The 17,412-nt window shown below is 40.2% G+C and overlaps 1 protein-coding gene across 1 annotated transcript in view; it reads left to right on the top strand.

The window, feature by feature from the left end:
- Positions 1–17,412, top strand: part of smc3 (structural maintenance of chromosomes 3) — a 41,099-nt gene that overhangs the window by 21,163 nt on the left and 2,524 nt on the right. The window contains exons 18-27 of the mRNA XM_061769418.1: positions 3,342–3,492; positions 3,599–3,751; positions 7,613–7,764; positions 7,962–8,120; positions 9,742–9,849; positions 10,358–10,466; positions 10,650–10,897; positions 15,193–15,405; positions 15,491–15,679; positions 17,156–17,333. Coding sequence (XP_061625402.1) covers positions 3,342–3,492; positions 3,599–3,751; positions 7,613–7,764; positions 7,962–8,120; positions 9,742–9,849; positions 10,358–10,466; positions 10,650–10,897; positions 15,193–15,405; positions 15,491–15,679; positions 17,156–17,333 — 1,660 coding nt within the window. The remainder of the gene's footprint in view (positions 1–3,341; positions 3,493–3,598; positions 3,752–7,612; positions 7,765–7,961; positions 8,121–9,741; positions 9,850–10,357; positions 10,467–10,649; positions 10,898–15,192; positions 15,406–15,490; positions 15,680–17,155; positions 17,334–17,412) is intronic.

Here is a 17,412-nt window from a genome sequence, read left to right as displayed (position 1 = left end):
GATGTAGCGGAAATGACGTAGTGGAAGTTTTTTTCATGTGTTGGCCTTGTTAAAACCTGTACTGTACATTCATGATACCATATGTTAAATTTGAGTGATTATTTTATAGGGTCTTTAACTGTATTATTTAAAAAATATATATATTAGTACAACTTCATGACTACGACTGTGTACTACCCTCACTAAAATCAAGGCATTGCAATAATGTTTCAAAGTATAAAACAATTACAAATTTAAAATATTGTGCATTGATGTCGTGTTACACTGTATATGATGGATTAATATATATGTACAATGGTGTGAAAAAGTGTTTGCCCACTTCCTGATTTCTTTTTCTTTTTTTTTGTGTGTGTGTGATTCTCACAGTTAAGTTTTCCATCATCAAACAAATGTAAATATTAGTCAAAGAGAACACAAGTAAACACAAAATACAGTTATTAAATGAAGATTTTTTTTATTAAGGGAGGAAAAATCCAAACATACATGGCCCTGTGTGAAAAAGTTATTGCCCCGTGAACCTAATAACTGGTTAGGCCACCCTTAGCAGCAACAACTGCAATGAAGTGTTTGCGATAACTTGCAATCAATCTCTTACAGTGCTGTGGAGGAATTTTGGCCCACTCATCTTTGTAGAATTGTGGTAATTCAGCCACATTGGAGGGTTTTCGAGCACAGATTGCCTTTTTAAGATTTGCCACAGCATCTCAATAGGATTCCGGTCAGGATTTTGACTCGGCCACTCCAAAGTCTTCATTTTGTTTTTGTTCAGCCATCCAGAGGTGCACTTGCCGTTGTGTTTTGGATCATTGTCATGCTCCAGAACCCAAGTTTGGTTCAGGTTGAGGTGATGGACAGATGACCGGAAATTCTCCTTCAGGATTTTTTGGTAGACAGCAGAAATATTGGTTCCATTTGTCACAGCAAGTCTTCCAGGTCTTGAAGTAGCAAAACAGCCCCACACCATCACACTACCACATTTTACTGTTGGTATCATGTTCTTTTTCTCAAATGCAGTGTTACTATCACGCCAGATGTAATGGGACACAGACCTTCCAAATAGTTTGACTTTCTTTTCATCAAGAGTATTTACCTAAAAGTCATGGGGATCATCATGATGTCTTCTGGCAAAATTGACATGAGCCTTAATGTTCTTTTTGCTCAGGTGTAGTTTTTGCATATCTGTAGTTTTAGTTCTTTGATATCTGCCATGCAGGCTCTTTCTTATGGTGGAGTCATGAACACTGACCTTAACTGAGGCAAGTGAGGCCTGCAGTTCTGTGGATATTGCTATGGGTTTTTTTTTTTACCTCTTGGATGAGTCGTCGCTGCACTTTTGGGATCATGTTGGTCTGCTGGCCACTCCTGGGAAGGTTCAACATTGTTCTATATTTTCGCCATTTGTGGATAAGGGCTGTCACTGTGGTTTGCTGGAGTCCCAAAGCTATAGAAATGGCTTCAAAACCTTTTCCACACTGGTAGATATCAATTACTTTCTTTCATATTTGTTCCTGAATTTCTTTAGATCTCGTCATGATGTCTAGCTTTAAGGGAGCTTTTGGACAACTAGATTTTGTCAGACAGGTTCTATTTAAGTGATTTCTTGATTGAGAAGGTCTGGAGGTAATCGGGCTTGGATGTGATCATTGAAAATGAACACACCTTTCCAAAAAATGTGATTAGCCGAAGTTAATTCATGATTTAACAAGGGGACGTTTACTTTTTCACACAGGCCCATGTAGCTTTAAATAGATGTTCTTCCTTTAATAAATAAAATCACCGTTTAAAAACTCCATTTTGTATTTACATGGGTTATCTTGGTCTGATATTTACATTTGTTTGATTATCTTAAACAAAGTGGGGAAACTGCAAAAAAAATAAAAAATAATAATTTGAGAAGAGGGCAAATACTTTTTCACATCACTGTATTTCAGTCCACAACTGAAAATGCAACGGTGACTTAGAAATTTTTTACTGGCCCAAACGGGCCAGCGTCCATATGTGGGTGGCCCGAGACAGTAGTGTATTGGCCCGGGCCGCCGTTAATGTCAGACCCTTTGGTTTGGTCATGTGACATTCCACATATAGCGAAAGAAATTCACAAGAGTAGTTATGACATTCATTTCGGTCGACAGCAGAGGGTGATATTGCCAAACATGGCGACCCTCCCTCTGAGATTGACAGATTGATGAATTATTCTTTTCTGCTTAATTCTTATTCCATGAATACAATATCAACCAGAATACTGCATTTTGACTAGTGCTGGCACATACAACATATTCTTGCAATGAAAAATAAAAAATTGAGTTAATTTCACCTAAAAGTTAACTTGCTTCTTAGCGACTAGCCTCAACATGGCATGCTAATCGGGAAATAACCAGTTTTGTAACTTGGGTAGCTGGGCGGCATGGAGTGGTCTTAACTGTTACGGGTCATTTGTAGAGATGAGGCAACTGAGTCTGTCTTCATTGGCCTGATCCATGCTGCTATTATTTGTCGTATTTACATCTGGCTAGCTAACATTCTTCCCGCTGTTAATAGTAAAATTAAAATAGTAATCCCTTTTCAACCCTTTATATATTGCATTTACATTACGTTTATATGATACATTTCAAATTGGCTAAACTTAAAGCATGTTAATTGCCTGACACTTTGCATCAATGTTAAAGTACACGTTATGATTATTAATACTCTAGCATTCCCACGTCATATTAAACTGCGGTTTACTGCTCATTTGCATCTGCTAATCAACATTTCACTATATTGACAATAAAGTTGTATTTAAGTTAATATGCATATGACAAAAAATATATTCTACACGGTTAGAAGACGTATTTATCATATTTTTCTATATTTTAATTGAAACCATGTTATTTTAGATGTTATTTCTTATTTTGAATTTGTTTATAAATTAAAGATCATAATAAAAAGAATGCTATTTAATTTCCTTTGTAAGCATATGTACTGTAAATCACCATTGGAAGGGGGCACCATTTAAAATCTCACCTAGGGCACCACATTGGATAGGAAGTTGATATAGTAATGGTGCTTTTTGAAGCATATGATTAAGGGTTTTTGAAGGACATTTGAGCCCCGTATGACAAAACTTTGACATCTCAACTGTTGCCACCAGCAGTAGCTGAGGGCACTTTCCTGATTCCTTATAATTTGCACAGGTACAAGCTTACCTAATATTGTAAAGCTAGTTTACCACCACGAAAACATTCTTAAATGAAATAATAAATATTCTCAAATCATTCATCTTTTTACTCAAGGGCTATTTGACTACATAGTGTGTAGTATTTTCCCTGTGTTTGAACAACTTTGTATCAACCTTGGATCAGGATGCCATTCCGATGATCAGCAAGCTGCGCTACAGCCACAACTTTGACAAGGCCTTCAAGCACGTCTTTGGGAAGACCTTGATATGTCGCAGCATGGAGGTTTCCACACAACTGGCCAGAGCTTTCACCATGGACTGTATAACTCTAGAAGGTAAAGTCAACACCACTCGACAGTCATAGAAACCATGAGGACAGTTCCAAATTGGAAGTGAACCAGAGAACATGTGAAGAGGTTTGACAGCTACTTGACCTTGTAGGTGACCAGGTGAGTCACCGTGGAGCTCTGACAGGAGGCTATTATGATACCCGAAAGTCTCGTCTGGAGCTGCAGAAGGATATGAGGAAGGCTGAGGAGGAGCTTGGTGAGCTGGAGGCCAAGCTTAATGAGAACCTGCGCAGGAACATTGAACATATCCTTTCCGATTTGCATTGCACTGGTGTCATGCGATTTCAAGCTATCTTGGGAATAATAAGGGTGGGAATGTTTCCATAAATAAGAAACATAACAAAAAAAAAAACATTTTAGGGTAAATCGGCACGGCGCCCGACTGGTTAGCACATCTGCCTCACAGTTCTGAGGACCCAGTTAAAATCTGGGATCGCCTGTGTGGATTTTGCATGTTCTCCCTGTTCCTGTGTGGGCTTTCTCCAGGTACTGCAGTTTCCTCCCACATCACAAAAACTTGCATGGTAGGTTGATTGAAGACTCTAAATTGCCCGTAGGTGTGAATGTGAGTGCGAATGGCTGTTTGTTTATATGTGCCCTGCGATTGGCTGGCGACCAGTTCAGGGTGTACCCCGCCTTGTGCCCAAAGCTAGCTGGGATTAGGCTCCAGCACGCCCGCAACCCTAGTGAGGATAACCAGTATCGAAAATGGATGGATGTATTTTAGGGTCAGTAAAAAAAAATAAAAAATAACAAAACTAACGAACGTGTTAAAGATTTTTGGGAACTTGGCTCACCCTGTGGTCTATAGGAAAAGATGGCACTTATATTGATGTCTCTCAGAGATAAGGGTCTTAATGAACTCAAACTCTCAAACTTTAAGAAATGAAAACAATTTAAGATGGATAAAAAACAAACTGAAAAACACGATTAAACATGCTGAGTCTTAAGCTGTGTTGAAAGCCAGAGAATAAAAATGGGTTTTAAGGTTTTCAAAATGGACAGTGAGGTGGGCTTCTCTAATGCACAGAGGGAGGTCATTCCACAGCGTGGGACCAGCGATTGAAACGGCTCTATCCCCTCTGAGTTTCAGTCTCGGCCACGGTATCTCAAGAAGCATCTGATCAGCTGACCTGAGGCACTGGGCAGGGGCGTAGGAATTGAGTAGCTCAGCGAGGTAAGGCGGGGCAAGACAATCTAGAAATTTAAAAACGAATAAAAGAATCTTAAATTGTATTCTAAACTGCCCAGGCAGCCACTGGAAGGAGGCCAGGGCCAGAGTTATGTGCCCTCTCTTATGTACTCTAGTTAGGAGGCAGGCAGCTGCATTTTGAGTCAACTGGAGATGTTTCAGGGAGGACTGGCTGACCCCAAAATAAAGTGCATTACAGTAATCCAGCCGAGATGTAAAAAAGGCATCGATTACTGATTCTAAATGCTCTTGTGCAAGGATGACTGGTTGGGCCACCCTTAGCAACAATGAAACATAGTTGTCCTTTGCCAGCTGCCTATTATAAAAGAAGCAGGATTTGAGTACTGCACCAATTTGCTGAACCATTTTAAAATCACTGAACATTTTAAAACCCAAGTTCAAAGGTATTGTCTTTTTGTATTGTGTCAAATGGCGTAAATCAACAAATGAGGATTTACAAAAGCCACTCGGACCAACCACTGTCACTTCAGTTTTCATTTCATTAAAATTTAAAAAGTTAAAGCCCATCCAGGTTTTAATGTCTTCAAGAAATAATAATAGTGGTTTTACGAAGAAAATATATTTCTTTTTTAAAGGGACATCTGACTTTCATCAGGATAACAGTGAAAGGAAAACCCATGCTTTCTCAGGATAGAACCTAAGGAGAGCAAATGTATAGAGAACAGGAGAAGCTCCAAAAATGAACCCTGTGGAACTCCGTGGGGCAGCCGAGCAGAGTGGGACTCAGAACAACCAAGACTCACACACACAGTTCTGTTTGCCACATAGGACATAATCCACTCCAGCGCGCTATCCCCAATGCCCACAGAGTGCTGTAACCAGGCCATGAGGATACTGTGGTTCATCAAATGTTGCAGTTAGGTCCAGCAGACACACATAGCCCTCAGAGTTGTTTGCCATGAAAATGTCATTTACCGTAATTTCTTGTGTATAATGTGCATTTCCCCCCCCCCCCCAAAGTTGTCAAAAGTCAATCGTGCGCATTATACATAGGTATAGGATAAATGGGTGGGGAAACTTTCACATTTTGTAAATGTATGCCGCCATCTCGAGGTTATGAAAAAGCTGTACACTTTCCTTTCAATATGTCACAGCCACCGAGAGGTTATGAGAGATGTACACTTTCCTTCTAATATGCCACTGTCACCTAGAGGTTATGAAAAAGGTGTACACTTTCATTCAAATATGCCACCACTACCTAGAGGTTATGAAAAGGTCTAGTCTACACTTTCATTCCAATATGACAGGGGTATGTATGACTGCATATATGTACAGTTGTGCTCATAAGTTTACATACCCTGGAAGAATTTGTGAAATATTGTTTTTTTTCTTGTTTAAATACGACTGATGACGGAACAACAACCATCATTAATTTCTTTATGGTTCTCTTCTTTTCCTTTCGGCTTGTCCCCTTAGGGGTCGCCACAGCGCGTCATCCTTTACCATGAGAGCCTATCTCCTGCATCCTCCTCTCGAACACCAACTGCCAACATGTCTTCCCTCACGACATCCATCAACCTTCTCTTTGGTCTTCCTCTAGCTCTCTTGCCTGGCAGCTCCATCCTCATCATCCTTCTACCAATATACTCACTCTCTCTCCTCTGGACGTGTCCAAACCATTGAAGTCTGCTCTCTTTATGGTTATGTTTTGTTTAATAATAATGCTTTTCTGAAAGCCTTGACATTTTAATTTGAATCCCCTTAAAATTGTTTCGCCTGGCCCTTCATGTTTTCTTTAAAGCCTTTTACCCATCTTACAAATTCTGCTTGGGTAATCAAACATATGAGCACAACTGTGATGCGGGTAGATGCCTGAAGCAGGTAAAGGAGGATTAGGAAATGGTAGGTCATATTGGACCGAGCGGTAATGACTCATCGCTGTTAGAGCTGGAATGCATGTCAGGATAAACTGGGGTGAGGATTTGTGTTGCTTGCTTAGTATTTTTTTGATGACATGGTCACTTTGTCATGTGATGGCATATCTGTGGTGAATCAGGTGATGTGTGTGTATACATACTGGTTAACTACATGTGAAGGCAGGGGAAAGGACTAATAAGCATGTTACGTGACCACATCTTTCTCTACTGCAATGGTGAGTCATAGTTGACGGCAATTATTTAAAACCCCGTTGTTGTTCGTTCTGGCTTCCCCCCCACCTCAGCCCTGTCTAAGTGTGAGATTACACTGATTCACCCCACCCGTCACTTATATTTACAGTAAGTGTCCATCTTTATTTTGCTGAGACAGACAAGTAAAGGAACTTGTGCTCCGATGGCTTGCCACTTTTTAGTCTCTGTGTGTTGTGTATCTGTTCCATATCTCATAGAGAGTGCTCATCACATATTTAACATTCATTTTATATACGGTGTTTTCACTGAAGGAAATGCTCTTGAACCCTGCATGGCCTGGACCATCATTAACTTAATTAAGCCACAAGCTTATTGATTTGCTTGCATTAATGGAGTTCATTGAAACTTCTGAGGCCCAGTGGAGTTTCGAAGTCATGGCCAATCAATAGTGCTGGCTGTTCAATTAGCTTTAAGATGAGGATGTTCAGCCTTCCTAAAAGGATATCTTCGATTCCAGAGACTTCCTGTGTAAAATCCATTACACAAGCTTTCTTGGATCCATGTTTGGACTTCTTTTTATGGAATGTTTTTATTTAAAAATTTTCATTGGGGTAATCATTTCATTTGACCATGTCACAAATGTTGTGCTTTCTTGGAGGATCCACGTCTCGACTTCTTTTTTATGGAAGGTTTTTATTTACAATTTTTCATTGGGGTAATCATTTCAATTTACCTGGTCACAAATGTTGTGGTTAACACGGTGTCACACAGTTTCACCCTTGTAATTCTGATACACGGTGAAGACTCCTTAACATGCTTTCACGCATCAACAATGAGATTGACCAGCTGATGAACCAGATGCAGCAGATTGAGACACAACAGAGGAAGTTTAAGGCCTCCCGCGACAGCATTCTGTCAGAGATGAAGATGCTGAAAGAGAAGAGGCAGCAGTCAGAGAAGACTTTCATGCCAAAGGTGACCAACTGTTTTTCAGTTGATGTTAAAAAATTACCTTAAAATTGTATGTGCAGTATATCACAAGGAGTTGTGGTCATTGATGTCTAAGTCAAGATTTCGTTGGTTCTCAATGAAAACAAACAGGTCATTTGTTAAAACTTGATAATCTCTCTTTGTATTGTCGATGGATGTGTCTTCTTTTGTTCCCTGTGCAGCAACGCAGTCTTCAGAGTCTGGAGGCCAGCCTTCACGCCATGGAGTCTACAAGGGAGTCACTGAAGGATGAGTTGGGCACAGATTTGCTCTCTCAGCTCAGCCTGGAGGACCAGAGGCGTGTGGATGACCTAAATGATGAGATCCGTCAGCTTCAGCAGGTGAGGAGGAAAATTAGGAAAAGTGCTGGAGTTGTTTTATGATTGTTTTAAATATATATAGTCCTTTCTGACATTAAAAGAAAAAAAAATTAAAAGTCTACCATACAAAGCAAAAACCATATACGGTGTATCATCATCACCCAGAAATGCTGCCGGCTTCTCTGGGTCTGAGCGCATCTGAGATAGACTGAGTCAAAGTGGAAAAGTGTGCTGTGGTCTGTTGAGTCCACATAAAAAAATTGTTTTTGGAAATCAATTTAGGCGGCACGGTGGCCGACTGGTTAGAGCGTCAGCCTCACAGTTCTGAGGACCCGGGTTCAATCCCCGGCCCCGCCTGTGTGGAGTTTGCATGTTCTCCCCGTGCCTGCGTGGGTTTTCTCCGGGCACTCCGGTTTCCTCCCACATCCCAAAAAAAAACATGCATTAATTGGAGACTCTAAATTCCCCGTAGGCATGACTGTGGGCGTGAATGGTTGTTTGTTTCTATGTGCCCTGCGATTGGCTGGCAACCAGTTCAGGGTGTACCCCGCCTCCTGCCCGATGACAGCTGGGATAGGCTCCAGCACGTCCGCGACCCTAGTGAGGAGAAGCGGCTCAGAAAATGGATGGATGGATGGAAATCAATTTATCGAAAACACAATCATAACATTCACCTGTTTCCAATTAACCTGTTCACCTGTGGAACGTACCTTTATTGTATTAATTTTTTTTAGCCTTCCTCAACTTTCCCAGTCTTTTGTTCGTCCTGTCCCAGTTTTTTTGGTACGTGTTGCAGGCATCAAATTTAAAATTTGTGAATATTTGCACAAAAAAAAAGTTAATGTTCATCAGTTTGAACTTTTAAATGTCTTGTCTTTGTAGTGTATTGAGTTAATTATAGGTTTTAAAATATTTGCAAATCATTGTATTCTGTTTTACACAACGTCCCAACTTCATTGGAATTGGGATTTGTAAAAGGTTCCCAGCCCTGTAATAAACATTGCTTTACCAAGAAATACCAACAAGACCATTAATTAAAACAACTATTACTGATCAAATCTTACTACATCTCAATCTGATATTTTTGTAGGCCATGAACTGGAAGAATGTCTCAGTATCTTTTCTGTCATACAATAGCATTTCAAATACAACTGATTAGAATTGGCCACTAATTAGGGCTCCAGCACCAAGCAGCACGAAGGCTCTCTTGGAATTACTGTTTTTATTCTTCTTCAAGTACCTATGTCCTAGTAAAAAATGTATGCATTTCAGGGTTCCCCAACATGACCCACCCAAAACTCACTCAGTAGCACCCCATGGAAAGTTAAGCAGCTGTGTGTGGGAAGTTCCTGTGATTGTTTGATCTGCCAGCTTCTTTCAGCTCTCACCTGAATAAACTCAAGTTGTCCCCACTTGTGTTGCGCAACTTCATCCACAGAACACAGGTCGTCTCATGCATGTTTCTGCAGTGTTTGCACTTCTACTGTGTGACATTTAACAATGTGCATTCCATTAAAGTGATTGTTACCAAGGTATTTAGGATAAATACACAGGGTCGCTGCTTTCTTGGTTTTCAAAGCAAGACCAGCAACACAAATGTTTATTTCTTTATATTCATTTAATTTTTTTGTGACTCCCACAGGACAACAGACAATTGCTGAATGAGAGAATCAAGTTGGAGGGCATCATGACACGAGTGGAGACATACCTCAATGAGAATTTGAGGAAGCGTCTTGATCAAGTGGAGCAGGTATTGTGTGGCTTCAGTGGCCCTTCAGAGGGTGAAATAATTATTTAACCCTTGCTGAATTTTTTAAGCTTGCTCACATACAAATAAATGAGCCGTTTCTATTTTGGTAGTAGACAGGATATTTGCGAAAATACCGTTAAAAAAAACAACAACAATGTAAAAGCTCTAAAATTTCTGTTTAATTGAGTGAAATAGGTATTTGATCCCATAAAACAGGTTGATACTTTCCTTACTTGTCATCAAGCTCAGGAGGGATTTTTGCCCACTCCTTTTTATTATTTGCATACAGAGCAGGAAATTCAGATCCAATCTCAAGTACCCACTAGAGATGTATTTAAATGCCAGGTGTTAAACCTGTGTGTTATGTGAATTCACTTTTGAGCGAATCCATCCAAATCCATGTTAGTATGCACTCTGGACAAGGACTGGAATTCGTTTGATGGTTCATGTAATGCAGAATAGGGACTTGTATGACAAAGACTCTTCTTGTTTTGATCTGCAAACAAAGGAGCTAAATGAGCTACGAGAGACAGAGGGAGGCACTGTACTCACAGCCACAACATCAGAGCTGGATGGCATCAACAAACGGGTTAAGGAGACACTGGCCCGATCAGAAGGTATGGTCACACTGCAGACTGGAGAAGTGCATAAAGCTCCATTCGATATGCAGTTGGTAAGTGTGTAGTAGAATGACACTAGTCTTTGTCTCTAACGTAAGAAAAGCAACCAAACATTATTCATTAAACATGAACATCATCAATTAACACCCAAAACTGAAAAGTACTCATGTCATCCACTAGATCTGGACACGTTGGTTGACAAGACAGAGGGGGAGATCAAGGATCACATCAAGAGCATGGATCGCTGGAAGAACATAGAGAAGGAACAAAATGATGCAATCAACCATGACACCAAGGAACTGGAGAAGATGACCAACCGGCAGGGCATGCTGCTCAAGAAGAAAGAGGAGTGCATGAAGAAGATCAGGGAGTTGGGCTCACTACCTCAGGAGGCTTTTGAGAAGTACCAGACCCTCACACTCAAACAGGTATTACAGCCAGGGCTCGAGACTGCGACCAAAATTGTAGCATATGCAACACTTTTTCTAGTGTGCAAGTAAAAATTACATCTGGTCACACTTTCGCGAGTGCATGTTTTAATGCTCTCTTAACTCAGTCTCACTATATAAGACATGGTGGTTGAAAGTCGCTGTCTTTTCCACTGCTTTAATCACTCCTCCACCTGCACGCTCTCCTTTTTGAAGATAGAGCACCTTCTCGTTATTATGAACGGCGAACGTTCGGCTCCCTCGCCACGATAAGAGCGAGCTGGAGAAAGTCTGTACTCGCGGAGTTTCCCCTCCAATGTCGGGCGAGGAAGTGCCGCCGACAAGGGTGCAGATAGCGCTGGTACCCACTCAGATTTATGACATCGATCCGTCCCTTCCACTTCCTGAAGACGGATGTCCAGCTTGGCAAGGGAGACCAATCTTATAAGACAGACATGGAACTCATGCTATCGGCTTCTCACGTAAAACACTACCTGTACAGTTACGTTTCATTGTACTTTTGTAAGGCTGAGAAGCGCTGGGAGCACACAACTCTGGCCGTGTGTGTCCCGAGTTTTATATATTCCAATTCCCGGTGGAAATTGTGCACACCGTCACTGCACCGCGTCATGAATCTCAGTACCCACACTGTAAAACATTAGGTTTTTGCTCAACTTAAAACTAAGTAACAATTTGCACAGATATTTGTATTTTCATCTTTACTTAGCTAAATAGGTCTTGTGGCATATACTCGACACCAGAGGTGGGTAGAGTAGCCAAATATTGTACTCAAGTAAGAGTACTGTTACTTCAGACTAATATGACTCAAATGTAAAAAATAGCCCTCTAAATAATTACTTGAGTAAGAGTAAGAAAGTACTCTGTGAAAAAACTACTCAAGTTCTGAGTATCTGTTGAGTAACTTAAATCATGGCATGACTGTCAAAAAAAATATGGATGTGCAAATTCAGATATTGCTAAACAAGACAATGTAAAACAATAAATAAAATCTAAAATAAACAAACAAATAAAATCTTAAAGTAAGTAAGTCTGCCTTGTGCCTTTTGATTGGTGAACTGGAGTGAGATGACACTAGTGGGAACTTTGGATTGGTGCAAACAGCGTCCTATGCGGAAGGGGAAGTCAAAGCCTAAAAATAGATTGCGCACGCAAAAAATTATGAATTAAGGTAGCGAGCGGCGTATAGATCATTGTAACGGAGTAAAAGTACCGCTTCTTCTTAACATTAATACTCAAGTAAAGTAAAAAGTATGATGCATTCAGACTACTCTGACAATTATTTATTTATTTTATTTAAATTTCATTCGCTCTACCACCTGCCCTCTGCAATTCAGTCTCTCTCATTACCTTAAAATCCAAGCATACCTGTTCAGTGTCGCCTACTAACTTTAACTGCACTGCCCTGTATTTTTATGAATTTGTTTTATTCTCTAATTAATTCTGTTTTTAATGTATGATTGTCCATGGGGGCCTTGAAAGGCACTTACAAATAAAATGAAATAAAAATAATACATACACTGTATTATTTTTATAAAACCAAATAGATAACAAAATGTATTATTATTATTTATATTCTAAAACCAAATAAATAAGAATAAGCAATATCACATCACATAAAACCAGTTACGACTTAGAACTGTGTCCAATTGACCGATTCCATTGTACACCTCCAACAATGCCAGTTCTCCTTTTAACGATGCTTTAATTTCACAGGATAATGTCACTTTGCACTGTGTCGGCCGCCATACCTATTGATGAAGTCACCGAAGATTTTCAGCCCCTGAAAATGTAACAAAAGCGCATTTACGGACGGAAATACTTTTGTCACTGAAATATCCTGTCCGAGACAGGATGTTACGATGACTAAAGGAAAAACCACGACACGCGCTTGACAGTTGAATTGTGAAGCTGGCCATTTTAAAACAGTCAATTTTTGTTCCTTTTGAAACATTCCTGTGTGCTTTTGGACGTGTACTTTGGGTCTTTGTCTTGCTGGAGGACCCATGATGTTCACCTCGCACCAGGTTTTCGTACACTGAGTAAGACATTTTGCTCTAAAATCTTGTGATAATTTTCTTATTTAATGATACCTGTGTGATACAGTCAAGGCTTCCAGTACCAGAATGTAGCAGCCCCACAGCATTATGGAACCTCCATCATGCATGACTGTTGGCATGGTCTTCTTTTCCTTCAAGGCTTCATTGTGCCATCTGTAAACATACTGTTTGTGTGCATTACTAAAAAGCTCTTTTTGTGTTTCATCTGTCCATAAAGTATTGTTTATTTGCCCTTTTGTATCAAACAAAAGAGCAAGTTCCCTATAGAAAAATGTTTTTTCACTTGATTCATTTTCTTCAGGAGATATTCCACATTTAGCACTTAATCTTCACTTGTCGATAATAGTGAGCAAGACTGTACAGCAAATATTTGAGTGCACTTAACCGAACAGGCCAAGCTCAATTTGGCCAAGGTTAAGCAAAAATTAACTTAGAGCCCTGATACGTCAACTCTTTACAAAATTCAGCAACTCCAATCGAGAGTCATGTACAGAAATAGCATGTCAACAAGTGAAATCAGCCTAGTGAGAGTCATTAACTCAGTTAAAACATCTGCTCCAGAGCTACTTGCATGGATTCAGACTGGCTAACCTTGTGAGCCTCACTGTGGTTATTTTCCACCCCTCTGTTAGTCCTGTATAGGATTTCAATATTTACAACAAACCTTTTTTGTAAAGAGTCCAGCACCAAACTTTTCCTTTCTACTTGTTTGTTTTCTCTTACTTTCCTAACAGCAGCACCGTAAGACACTAAACAAGCCTTTCAAAATAGACTGGCCAAGTCGATTTCTGCTCCACTTGAGTGACTGGGTAGTTAAAAAATAAACAACTGTTGAACTCTGATGCGGACAAAGAAAGCTATAGCTCCCCTCGGGAACGAGGCCTGAGGCCTTCGCCCACCCACCCACTCAACAGTGACTCAGATACGAGTCAGTGCTCTCAGCTTGTTGCCTCTGGGGGCTCCAACTGTGACTGAGTGCACTTGGCTGCAATTTCATTAATGTCTAAGCATGTACTCTTGTCTGGTGTGTGTGGGTGTATCTGTGCTATTTTCCTTCCATGACAATGCTGAGAAAAGCCGCACACTTAATCCAAAATCCACATAATAGTTATTTCTCTGTGAAAACGTGCTTGTGGGCAGGATGAAGCCATTGATTGCAAAGTGGATCAGAGAGACGATGGACAGTGCTCCTCACTGTCCGTTCTGCAACTTCCAATTTATAGGTCAGGGGTTTTAGAAAGTGTGTTTTTTTTTTATAGCCCTATGTTACTTACTTATTCATCAGCTAAGTATCGTTTTCAGAAGATGATAGAATCTGAGCATGCCCTCTTCACTCATTTCAACATACACTCATTTGGTCCACTTGAAGTCCATAAGTGTTGTTTGATTCTAACTACCGGTACTTTTTTATTGAGTTGCATTCAAAGTGCTGTCCTCAACTGGTATCTGCTATGGAATTCTAAATCAATTACACATTCATTACAGGGGTCCTCTGTTACGATCCCAACAAACACAGATTCATAGTTTCAAATAGCGCAGTAAACTAGTTTGCACAATGATGTAATACTTTCGTGACGTCACACAAGAAGGCATGCTCAGATATTACCGCCATACTTATTTTTCATTTGAATTTTTATGTTTATGCCTATGAAATGTTTGTCATACAAATATTCACTGTAATTGCGTTTACTACCGCGTTAAGTGATGTATTTCAGCACGTTCCAACTTCTATCCAAATTTGTTCTCACCATAAACAGGACCCCGTTCTTTATTCCCTCAAATCGTGGCCATCCTTTTTATAGACACCGTGCCCCAGTTAGTCCCTGGGTGCATCATTCGCTTAAAGACATAAAAGTCTCCCTCAAATAGACTCCTCCCTTTAACCATCTGGAACAAAATCGGTTAGTAACTGTAATTACTGCAGTTCATAGACAGTTGTTTTTTATTGATAGTCCACAAATGTTATTCCTCTTCAAGTGTCATCAATGCGACCACAAAAAGACACATCAATGGCTTGTACCTTGATGCGTTAAACTGCTTGACTGCTGTGGCAGCTTGCTACTTCTTAAAACTGCAACCAATGCGACACGACAGTAGTGTGTGTGTGTGCAATTATAGGTTTATTTTTGGGGGGGCTTCTCTTTAAAAATTCACATAACACATGGAGTAAATATACCACATGATACTTTAGCGTAACTCGTATTCTATTCTTTCCAGTTGTTCCGTAAACTGGAGCAGTGTAACACGGAGCTGAAGAAGTATAGTCACGTAAATAAGAAGGCCTTGGATCAGTTCGTCAACTTCTCTGAGCAAAAGGAGAAACTGATCAAGCGTCAGGATGAGCTGGACCGAGGTTACAAATCCATAATGGAGCTCATGAATGTCCTGGAGCTGCGCAAGTATGAAGCCATCCAGCTCACATTCAAACAGGTACTGTTCTCCAAAAACATTTTCTGTGTACAATCTTCCCAATGTTATTTAGTCACCTGACCCTTGTCTTGTCTCTCACCTGCAGGTGTCGAAGAACTTCAGCGAGGTGTTCCAGAAGCTAGTGCCTGGAGGCAAAGCTACACTGGTAATGAAGAAGGGAGACGCTGAAGGCAGTCAGTCCCAGGATGAAGAAGGCGGCGCAGACAGTGAAAGGGGCTCTGGCTCACAGAGCAGCGTACCCTCGGTAGATCAGTTTACCGGAGTGGGGATCAGGGTAAGAGTCTCCCCTTTTTGTCATCCAATCTGGCTACATTGAACTTAAATTCATTAAATGTTATTTTTTTTAATATAATGATTGTGAAGGAGTTTGATTTTTTGTTTGCTGTACATCAACTGTTGCTCTCTGAATATGTTGCTACAGATGCTTACACTCACAATAATCCCACAGAAACCGCATGGCTTGAAGCCTGTTCTACACTGTACCATTTTGGCTGTCTCAGAAAAAAGATGAACAGCACAAAAGATGGTCTGCGACAGATATAAAGCAGTGGTCATATGTTAGCTGGCTAAAGCGAATGCATAAGCTGTATATAACGTGCATTAATATCATGAATACCTCTTTGGCAAGCACTAAATTTCAACTCACTGTCGCCATGACAGCAGCCTACAGGGTTGCTAAGCAAGTATGGAAAGCATGGAAAAGTGTGGAATTTGATTTAATAAATTTCCAGGTCTGGAAAAGTATGGAAAATGGAAAGTATTTTATGAAAAAAAAATTCAAATATAGTGTTTGTGGAATAAGAATTATTTACAGTTTTTACCCATCTCAGTGTGCAGCCATTTTGAGTTTGTATTGCCCTCGGCTGTCCACTGGGAATGATGTCGATGGTTCCTCGTTAGCTGATGTGGCCAATGTGACATTGACAATGCCAGCCCCGTGGGCAGCATTGACATCATTTTCAGTGGACAGCAGAGGGCAATATACTGTAAACCCAAAATGGCTGCCCACTGAGATGGTTGAAAATTATTAATTATTTTTCCACAAACACAATATTAATCAGAATACCATGTTTCGACAACTGCCATCCAGCCTGCAAAGGATTTCTTTGTGCAAACATGTCTGATTTAAGCATAGACAGCTGAAACCAGAAGTTGACATTCTGTAAAAAGACACATGCTTTTTTTCCTCACTGTCTTACATGAAATCAGCCTAATCTTTTTACGATATTACTTGTATAGTATATGCATGTGTGGTTGTTATTTAACATTGTCAAACTAAAACTTGAGTCGGCACTCCAGAAACCCAACTATTTGTATACAAGCTATTAAGTCAATTTTCCATTAAATCACCCATAAATTCCACATTGTGCAGTGTGACTCCAAGAATTGCACCATGTACAACTGGCTTAAAAATATTTTCTACATGTCCAACTCGCCAATGATCCTGATGACCTAATTGTAGACTGTTTATTTTGTGTTGTAGAACATACTGTATTTTTACACCATGACTTTTAATTTACAATAGGCCAGTAAATAAGGAGCATTTTCCCCACCATGTCAACTTGCTGAGGCCAGCTAACCAATGACAATTGTCATCATACTTGTTGAAGGACTACTATATTCATTCCACCTGATCTGTAGAATTTTGTCTCGTCAGCCACACACATTTATTGATTGAGAAAAGATCTATTATACATTGACAGTGAAAGTAACACAATTCTTTGTGTCCTTTGTTACGCATGGTGTGTAGGTGTCATTCACTGGAAAGCAGGGTGAGATGAGAGAAATGCAGCAGCTGTCTGGAGGTCAGAAGTCTCTGGTGGCTCTGGCTCTGATCTTTGCCATCCAAAAGTGTGACCCCGCCCCTTTCTACCTTTTTGACGAAATCGACCAGGCACTCGACGCACAGCACAGGAAGGCGGTCTCAGGTAACGGGTGGCAATTTCACACAAACAAACACACAAACGTACCGTTAATGTGGAGGAAATACTCATGTTAACATATCCT

This window comes from Phyllopteryx taeniolatus, chromosome 4, assembly GCF_024500385.1.
Source record: "Phyllopteryx taeniolatus isolate TA_2022b chromosome 4, UOR_Ptae_1.2, whole genome shotgun sequence".
NCBI classification, from domain to species: domain Eukaryota; kingdom Metazoa; phylum Chordata; class Actinopteri; order Syngnathiformes; family Syngnathidae; genus Phyllopteryx; species Phyllopteryx taeniolatus.
The sequence above is the reverse complement of the archived record's forward strand: the minus strand, read 5'-3'. Positions and strand labels throughout refer to the sequence as shown.